Below are 10,160 nucleotides of genomic sequence, written 5' to 3'. Positions count from 1 at the left end.
TTACTTGTAAGTAAAAATTTTACTCTTTTAGTGTCTGTATTCAACAAAGAATATATATATATATATATATATATAAAAAAATACATAATGCTAAATGCTGAATGATATACAAAACTGAGACTGAATACATTAGACATGAGAAGCATGAAGAGAGTGACAGAGATACAAAACTACAACTCTCTTTGTTCATTAAATGGCAGACTGAATAACATGTAATTGAGTAACATGTTTACTGTAAATGCTGATCATAAGTTTGAGTCAGTGCCAGTAAATCATCTTTTCTGTTGTTGTTTGCAGTTAGATATGATGCAGCTGCGTTATAAAGTAGATTAGCTCAATTTGGCGATTTGTTTAGTAATCTGTAACAGTGCATGTATGGAATGCAAAAACTGCTAGTGCAATGAACCAAATAGAGCACAGAAAATATTGCTAAATGAAACTGATGTTTTAAAGACAACACTAAAAAGTGAACATTTTTAAAAGAAAACCGTAAATGTCTAGCTACTGTAACTGTCTATACGCTATAGAACATGATTTGTGAAAGATCCTATGTCTTAAAAGAGAGAACTCCAATATCAAAGACTGTCTGTAGTCTTTTAAATGCCCACTCCACCATCTTTGGATGCCAAAATGTGTCCCACTGCAAGTTCAAAATAAATACTTTGTGCCTCTATAAGAGCACTAAGTCCAGACAGTGTCTTTTCTCTGGGTCTTCTCCAGACGAGACGTCCGCTGGGTGTAATAAAGGCCTTTAGGATCTTCCTTACGGAAGCAGTTCAAATGTCCACTTTTATTTTGTTCAGAGAGTTATTAATTTTCGTCAGAGTCTTTTTGATGCGTAACGCTGTGAGTCGAGCTGATGGATTCTGGTACCAGCACTCCTTCATCAGTTTAGAGAATGATGTTAAAGTCTGAAAGATAAAAATAAAAGGAGAAAGAGACCAAGTCAAGTGAGCCGGGGATTATACAACTTCAAACCTCTTCAGAATCAAATCAATGAGGAACCTCCATCAGAATGCGCCACTGGGTGGGCTGGGTGGTATGATGGTATATACAGTGCAAAGGCACAAATGTGTTAACTAGTAGAGATTTTTATTTATCGTTAGATATATTTGCTCAGCTATCAGTGGGCATGAATGCTTTATGTTATTTACATGTGAGAATAACGGATATAGCGTTCCCTCGCAATAAGTTTAGCGTTCCTTCGCAATAAGTTTAGCGTTCTTTTGCAATAAGTTTAGCAATCCCTCGCAAAAAGTTTTGTGTTCCCTAACAATAGTTATGTTCCTTCGTAATAAGTTTTGCGTTCCCTCTCAATAGTTTTACATTCTGTTTTACGTTCCCTTGCAATAGTTTTGCATTCCCTCGCAACTGCTTTATCCATCTCTTAAGAAAAAAAAATCAACCATAGTGTTACTATAGTAAAAGTAATCCATACGACTCCAATGGTGAAATCTATATCATCAGAAGCGATATTATAAGTGTGGTGGAGAAACAGATCAATATTTCAGTCCTTTTTTTTTTTTTACTATCAATCTCCACTTTCACTTCCACATTCTTCTTTTTTTGTTCACATTCTTCATGCATATCGCTACCTACTGGGCAGGGAGAAGAATTTATAATAAAAAGGACTTAAATATTGAATTTTCACCTTTTATATTAATATAGCTTCTGAAGATATGGATTTAACCACTGGAGTCATATTAATTTCTTTCATGTTGCCTTTACGTGCTTTCTGGAGCTTCAAAATTCTGGTACCCATGCACTTGCATTGTGAGGACCACAATGTTTGTGTTCAGCAGAAGAAAGTTTTTTTTTTTTTTTTTTTTTTCCCAGAATGATTATGAATTTTACTACCATAGTTTTGGTTTTCCTGTATTATTGCAAGGTTTTCCTAAAAATATTATGGTTAAAATATAGTTACTGTACTAAAACCATGGTCAACTTTCGTATGGCATGCATAAATTCAACCTGCCACAGGAGCTGCTGACACAGTTCTACTCGGCCGTCATTGAGTCTGTCCTGTGTACATCTATAACTGTCTGGTTTGGTTCAGCCACCAAATCAGACAGAAGGAAACTACAACGGAGAGTCAGGACTGCTGAGAGGATGATTGGTGCCCACCTGCCCACCCTCCAAAACCTGTTTGTCTCCAGAGTGAGGAAACGTGCAGACCCCACACACCCTGCCCACTCCCTCTTTGAACTGTTGTCCTCTGGCCGGCGCTACAGAACACTGAGCGCCAGGAAATCAAGGCGCAAGAACAGTTTTTACCCTCAGGCCATTTTCCACATGAACAATTAAACTGCCTCAGGACTTCCCCATAGTGCAATAATGTAAATAAATATCTCATGTACATATGTAAATTCACATATTTAATTCAATAACTGTACATACCCATACACCTTGCACATACATTACCACTTGCACATGTACATACGCCATTCTATGTTATACAGTACTGTGCAAAAGTCTTAGGTGCATAAGATGCTGCACAAAAACATTAGTCTTAAGATGGTTATTTATATCTGCTACTTTAGTGTGTCAATAGGAAATATACATTTTAGACTCCCAAACATTCCTTTTGCAAATAGAATAGAATAGAAGAACAGGGAGCCCTGCAACGGATGTCATGGCCCCCACAGAGACCCCCACTGAACATTGAGTCAGTCTGAGATTACACGAAGAGACAGAAGCAATTGAGACATTCTAAATAAATAAAAGAACTGTGGTGAATTCTCCAAGAAGCTTGGAACATCCTGTCTGCCAACAACCAAGAAACACTGTGTCCAGGTGTACGGAGGAGAATTGGTGCTGTTTGAAGGCAAAAGTGTTCACACAAAATATTGATTTAACTCCTTTTCTGTTTTCTGGACTTTGTATGACGTTAATTGATTAATGAAAATCAATTTTTTTTAAGAAATCCTCACTTTGAAAGTTTTTCACAAGTGCCTAAAACCTTTGCACAGTACTGTGTGTCCTATTATTTGTATGTATATTTATACTCTTACCTTGTTTTATATTCTGTGTCTCACTGTAATTTTCTGCATGGGCTTGTTTCTTCTATCACCAAAAAAGATTCCTTGTCTACGTGAGAACACTTGGCAATAAAGCTCAATCTGATTCTGATAAAGGTATTGTGAGAGAACGTAAACTATAGTGAGGGAACGCAAAACTATTTTAGAAAATATATTTCCACCCTGTCCTCTAAATGGGCTACGTAAGTTTCAAATAAAAAGATAAAATATTCAAATGTGATAAGATACCTTTAAGTACTTCACTGGATTATCAAAAAGCCTGCATTAACAACTGGTTATTCCATATATAGACCATTTTTTTGTTGTCGAATTTACAGCATATTTCCATATATATTGTTTTCATGATTGTCATATTGTCCACCACCAATATGCAGTAAAAACATTTATGAACTGTTTACACACAGGAAATGATTCAGTTTTAGGAAAGATGCGTAGTCAGGTATCTGTGCAGGTACTTACAGGATCAGAGAACCATCTGTTTGGGATGTTGGGTCTCTGTTGGTCTGTGCACACCACCTTCTTCATGTCCTCAAAGCTAGGGTCACTTGGCACCATGTCATGGAACGGGGGCTTGTAGTCTTCTACAATACCTGCACAGTCAGTCCAAAGACCAAAAACACCTTTAGAAACTGCCCCACACATAATCATCAGACATCATTATCAGAATGTCTATCACATGACACAGATAATCACAGTGTGTTTGTCAGTGAAGACTTTGCAGAGCGTCTATATTTAGACAACTGAAGCCATTGAGAGCCGCAGGGAGCAATTGGGATCCATTTCAGATGAGACACGGGGTGTACCAGACACCCTCTGAACACATTACTGTACTGACCCTTTCAATGTGACACATTACACATAGACAAACTAAAACATGTACACATATACACAAACTTATATGTAAAAATAATAATAATAAATATATATATATATATACACACACACACACACACACACACACACACAGAGTACTGTGCAAATGTTTTAGGCACTTGTGAAAAATTTTGCATTGTTAGGATGTCTTCAAAAATTATGACATAAATAGTTTTCATTTATCAATTAACATCATACAAAGTCCAGAAAACATAAAATCTAAATCAATATTCGGTGTGACCACCTTTGCCTTCAAACAGCACCAATTCTCCTACTTACACCTGGACACAGTGTTTCTTGGTTGTTGGCAGACAGGATGTTCCAAGCTTCTTGGAGAATTCACCACAGTTCTTTTATTTATTTAGAATGTCTCAATTGCTTCTGTCTCTTCATGTAATCCCAGACTGACTCAGTGTTCAGGGGGGTCTCTGTGGGGGCCATGACATCCGTTGCAGGGCTCCCTGTTCTTCTATTCTATTCTATTTGCAAAAGGAATGTTTGGGAGTCTAAAATGTATATTTCCTATTGACACACTAAAGCTGAAGATATAAATAACCATCTTAAGACTAATGTTTTTGTGCAGCATCTTATGTGCCTAAGACTTTTGCACAGTACTCTCTCTCTCTCTCTCTCTCTCTCTCTCTCTCTCTCTCTCTCTATATATATATATATATATATATATATATATATATATAAAAAACACTTTTTCTTACATATTACAGTAATGATAATTTGATTTTTTTTTTTTTTTGGCTTTACAGTAATGAGAATTGGGAAAAATCTGCTTAAGTTTCAAAACTTCCCATGAACTGAAAAAGACAGCAATATGAATGTAGCAATTATACATTAAAAGCAAGTTAACTAAGTTTTCAGCTACTGCTACATTTAGACAGAACACACTAGTGCTAGTAGATATGAATCTAGTGCAAAGACGCTAAACGCACCATTGCTAACTGTTCTTCTAGCAATCTCCCAAAGTACGAGTCCAAAAGCCCAGATGTCCACTCGTTTATAAGACTCAAAGCAGTCTGTCTGAATGGAGTCATCCAGAACCTCAGGAGCCATGTAGCGCTTTGTCCCAACTTTAGGGTTATTGCCCACGTCCAGCTCATTTGTGTCCTGAAAATGCATCACGGCCAGACCTGCAGAAGACAAACATGTAAGCACATTTATTAGTGTCTCAGTATATGACCTATCCAACAATTTCTGTTCATTTAGGATGAACTGCATATGTCCTTGCTTTGTAAACCGTTGAATTTGTACCAATGTGCTCTTAATAAATAAACCATTTCATTGAATTCTTGCTTGTGTGCCTTCTCACTTAAAGACCCAAATGAAATGGTTTGACAAGAGCAGTTTTATTTCCTGTACTGGGGTGAAGGGCTCATCACTTAAAAAATAGCCTTTAGTTTGCATCACAGTCTGGCAAAAGCACACTTGTACCATGAACGAAAATAATGAAGACACTTTCACAATGAATAAATTCCAGTCACTCCTTTTAGCAAAGGCAATACATTACAAGTGTTCTAATTAAAGGGGAGTCATCATTCTCATTGAACTTTTTATAAATAGCTGTTTTTCATCCAGACAACATGTTTTCAAATTCTGTGACCATTAAAATCAGTGTATCTTCTGTTAATTTAATTTCTGTTTTGAAATTAAAAAACAGATAACAAAAAAAAAACAAAAAAAAACAGGGGTTTTATTTTTTTATTTTTCTGTAAAAAGTAAAAAAAATAAAAACAAAAACATATACAAATTGATTAATTTAAAAAAAAAAAAGTAGAATTGTTTCTCATTCTTCCTCCTCAAAACATTTCGGGAAATAACAGCCTACAGAGATACAGATAATTGGAAAATCGAATTTACAAAGTCAGTATTAAGGTCATTTTTCTAAAACTTAATTTTCCGAATGCATACTGCATTTTTTAAAAGGGAAAAAACCTGTTTTAGTGAATGATTTAAAAAGGTAAATAAATGCTAAATAAAAAGATAAGTTGTTTTTTCGTTTTCCATTTTTTTATTTCAAAATGGATATGGAATGAACGGAAGATACACGGATTCACGAAGAACAAGTTCATTTTCTTAATGTGCTGCATTTGGTTTCAAGTGCTCTACAAAAAACAAACAAACAAAAAAAAAAAAACTTCCTGTCCAGTTTCTCTTCATGTGCACAGTAGAATTCTCAGATAAGTGTTAGGCTGAAAGCGGCCTAATGGGTTTTTGGTTAAGGTTTTAAGGTAAAACAATTGTAATTTCTCCTAATAAGAGCCTGATGTTGTGGAAATGGGTCCAGGAGCTTTAGAGTGACTCAGAGTGAACTTAATGAAGACACATAAATTAAACTGTCTGTCCTCATGAGCAAACAGCCTGCTTCTGCTTATTTGTGTGGAAGAACATGATCAACAGGTAAATCTGAAAGGAAACAAACAAGTGGCTTTCACTATTAGAAAGTGGACATTGAGTAAGTGATGGCTGAAATTAGCTGTCTAAAAAAAGAACACCAACTGTGTGTTAAAAGCCCATTGATCAGCCCTATTTGATTCATTACTACTAATATAGCCCTAATTTATTCAGTCAACAATTATACACATTCCAGCTGGCTCGCTGAAATCTCGACTCTAATTGGTTGATGCAACTTACAAGGTTGCGGATTATTTAAACTGAATGGCTATGAAGTAGTTCCAGATTTGTTGATCCCATTACAGTTGCATATCACCCAGCCATATTATTTCTGAATTGTAATCAAGTTGTATTAACACTTTACTTGAAGCATTTACATACAGTATAGTGCATTCTAAAGGTATTCCATATTCATTATAATGCATTCGACAAATAAGGTTGCCAAACATTTATAGCATTTTCTACAAAAAAATATTTAATATAAAGTGGTTTAAGTATTTACCATCAAGTGAATGGTATTAAAATACTTTCCTTGCAACTTGAATTCATGAGTGTATGCAACTTGATCATTCATTTCAAAAATGTTCAAGGTGAAAAATATTGTTTTACGAATATCATGGATTTTTGAGTAAAGAATTTAAAGATGTTTTCTCAGGGTTACTACATTTGATCTGAACAAAATGTGCCTTTTCATAAAGATGTCAAAATGTTGATGTTTAAGGATATAAAAACATGCAGATTGTTTTTTTTTTTTTAAACTTCACATATATTCTTGAGGGTCTAAAGGGGTCATCTGTGTTTTACGTTTAGTTTTTTAGTCACATGACAACCAAATGGCAACATATATGTACACCACTTGACAAAGTTTTTCATATCATTTTCTAAAACAGAATTGTTTCACTGATATTTTTTTTTTAAGAAATATTAATAAAAGACCATTCTACACTACTCATGCTAACATTTAATTTTTTCAAGAATTTCAGATTTTAGTGATAGCCGTCTTTGAACAAATACCATAAAAAAATTAATTAAAAAAAATTACGTCATTGACCCAAATACACATTGTAGCTGCATGTTCTTGTAAATAACTGTATAATTATTGTATGTAAAAACTACATAATTTGTGTATAAAATGTAATTATTCTAATTAGGGCTGTCGATTGAACACGTTAATTCAGTGTGATTAATGATATAATAAATTATGCGTTAAAAAAAATGTATGCAATTAATCATGTCCCAGGACCATAATAAGGAAGATTCCTGAGCAATTCAAGCATGGAGTACCACCTGTTTTCTTCAGGGGCAGTAAGCGTAACTCCAGCTGTATAGGCAGCACACAGCTTATACAGAGAACAAACCACACTTACCAAGAGCAAACAACACTAGATGAGAAAAAGTTCTTGCATTCAAAGCACAACTTGATCATTTATAATTATGTAAATATAACTATTTATAATTATTTAATCAATATATATAATATTATTGTTACTTTTGGGGTTTTCTCAGCAAATATTTATGTATGCGATTAATTGTGTTTAATGCAATTGATCGGCTTACCATGTAATTAATTTGATTAAAAATGTTAAGTGATTGACAGCCCTATTAAATAATCTTTACATCTCTAGTCATGAATAGACAAGTATTACAATGCATTATAACTGTGGTTACAATTACTTATCAAAAGATATAATGCATTACATTATGCACGATAAGGCATTATTAATACCTTATATATGCATTATATACGCACTTCATGTGTTACCAATGTTTAAAATAAACTGATTAATTGGTGGCATACAAAAGTTTTTTAATTATTAAAAACTGAATGCACAATAGAACAGTAAAATATATTTTTCATAATTCAATAGCCGTCAGCAATCATTTTTAATGTTTGTTGACATTGCCCAAGATACACTGCATGGTAATATTCTACTATGAATGGCATATGAATATACAGCATGCAAGTAACTGATTAGAAGTGTATCTTACCAAGATCTGCAATGCAGCACTGGCCGTTTTTGTTCACTAAGATGTTCTTGCTCTTTAGGTCTCGATGAGAAATGGCTGGTTTGCCCTGCGTGCCGAAAATCTCCACGTGCAGATGGGCCAGACCACTGGCGATGGACAGCGCCATCCGCAGGCAAGCAGCCGCATCCAGCATGGTCAGCTGCAGATAATCGTACAGCGAGCCCATCTCATGATAGTGTGTGATGAGCCATAACTGAGTGCTGGAGTTACGTGATGTCATATCTGATGCAATGAAGCCTGGCAAAAACAACAACAAACATCTGACATATAATACACTAACGGTTTATTGAAGTCATCATGAAACAGCATTCCCAACTCATTTTATTTTTATAATGTGGCATATTTCTTAGAAATTCAGATCTTAAATTAGTCCAAAGGTCAAGCAAAGCTGGGTTATTTACTTGTGCCATCCAGTGGTCAGCACGACACTGACAAACAGACCTGTGCACCACAAGCCAAATGTACATTGTAGTAAAAGCAGTGTAACCTATACTGCATTCAAACATTGAAGTGTTTTCCATGCTGATCATAGTGCTTTTGTAGACAGTATGAAGTCATTAGATTTCTTTTTTTTACCGTTTAATTCTAAAAAAACCTAAAATATTTTGTTTAAAAATACAAATTTATAAAATATGCTGCAAAAATATTTTTTGTTTTGTTATCCAGTTATTAGTTGAATTCACATCTCTAGAATTCAAATGAACAAATTTCTGATTCAAATACTTTAGTCATTGTTCTAGCTCCATAATGTTCCATACCAGAATGGAGCCAGACCTGAATGGGAGTTTGCTAAAACAATGCCTTGATAGCTGTTTGACTATTGCTTAACATCATTTCCAGCCTTGGTGATGTCAGCGAAATAGTTAATACATATTGTTTTCTTTGGAATAATGTGTACTGATGAATCAGTCACAATACAACCAAAAATGTGTATTGAGAAAGTAAACAGTAATTGTTTAAGATGATTTTAAAGTAAATACATTTAGCATTTATTACATTTTACTAAACTAAAGTAACGGAGATGCCATAATAAAATGAACATGTCATTTCTAAGGGTTTTGTGTTTGTGTTTGTATTTACCCAGTATATTTTCATGTCGCAGCAGAACAGTGTTGTAGATTTCAGTCTCTCTGAACCAGGATTTCTCATCTCGAGACGAGAAGATCTTCACTGCTACACTCTCACCCTGCCACTGACCCCTCCACACCTCTCCATACCGTCCCTTACCTGACGCAACACACAAATACACATTAGTATGCAACAGAACAAAGTATTTCTGATGTCAAAAGAACTCTACTGATGTTAAAAACTAAATCTACTGATGTTAAAGTGTTTTGCCGGTTACATTTAGAGTTAGAAAATATCATTTCCTCAGTATTAAGTCTATGAGAGTACCTCACTAACATAGCTTCAAAGGAGTGTGCATGTGTGTGTGTTCCTCTTTGATTCTGAGAAGATGTACTAAACACAGCTGTTGGGATTAAAACCACACAGCTGTGCTCTGAACTCTCAGTAGAACATTAAGACCGTCAGCATTAATGAGCTTTCATTAGTTTACATCCCCTGTATTAAAAGCTTTCCTCAGATCAATACTGCCAATTACGTTTAAATGAGGACATATCACAGACAATATATACACACACACACACACACACACACACACACACACAGTACTGTACAAAAGTTTTAGGCACTTGTGAAAAACTTTAAAAGTGAAGATTTCTTAAAAAAAATTATAGTAAATAGTTTTCATTAATCAATTAACGTCATACAAAGTCCAATAAACAGAAAAGGAGTTAAATCAATATTTTGTGTGAA

At 34.7% G+C, this 10,160-nt stretch overlaps 1 protein-coding gene across 1 annotated transcript in view; it reads right to left on the bottom strand.

Moving 5' to 3' along the window:
* Positions 1 to 594: 594 nt before the first annotated feature.
* The window catches only part of LOC127446833 (activin receptor type-1-like), a 53,315-nt gene continuing 43,749 nt past the window's right edge, over positions 595 to 10,160 (bottom strand). Inside the window, exons 8-12 of the mRNA XM_051708111.1 lie at positions 9,423 to 9,569; positions 8,304 to 8,579; positions 4,856 to 5,053; positions 3,498 to 3,628; positions 595 to 911 (exon numbers count right to left, since the gene is read on the bottom strand). Coding sequence (XP_051564071.1) covers positions 777 to 911; positions 3,498 to 3,628; positions 4,856 to 5,053; positions 8,304 to 8,579; positions 9,423 to 9,569 — 887 coding nt within the window. The 3' untranslated portion in view covers positions 595 to 776. The remainder of the gene's footprint in view (positions 912 to 3,497; positions 3,629 to 4,855; positions 5,054 to 8,303; positions 8,580 to 9,422; positions 9,570 to 10,160) is intronic.

Source organism: Myxocyprinus asiaticus, chromosome 10 (assembly GCF_019703515.2).
Source record: "Myxocyprinus asiaticus isolate MX2 ecotype Aquarium Trade chromosome 10, UBuf_Myxa_2, whole genome shotgun sequence".
Taxonomy (NCBI): Eukaryota; Metazoa; Chordata; class Actinopteri; order Cypriniformes; family Catostomidae; genus Myxocyprinus; species Myxocyprinus asiaticus.
This window is presented reverse-complemented; position numbering and strand designations above follow the sequence as displayed.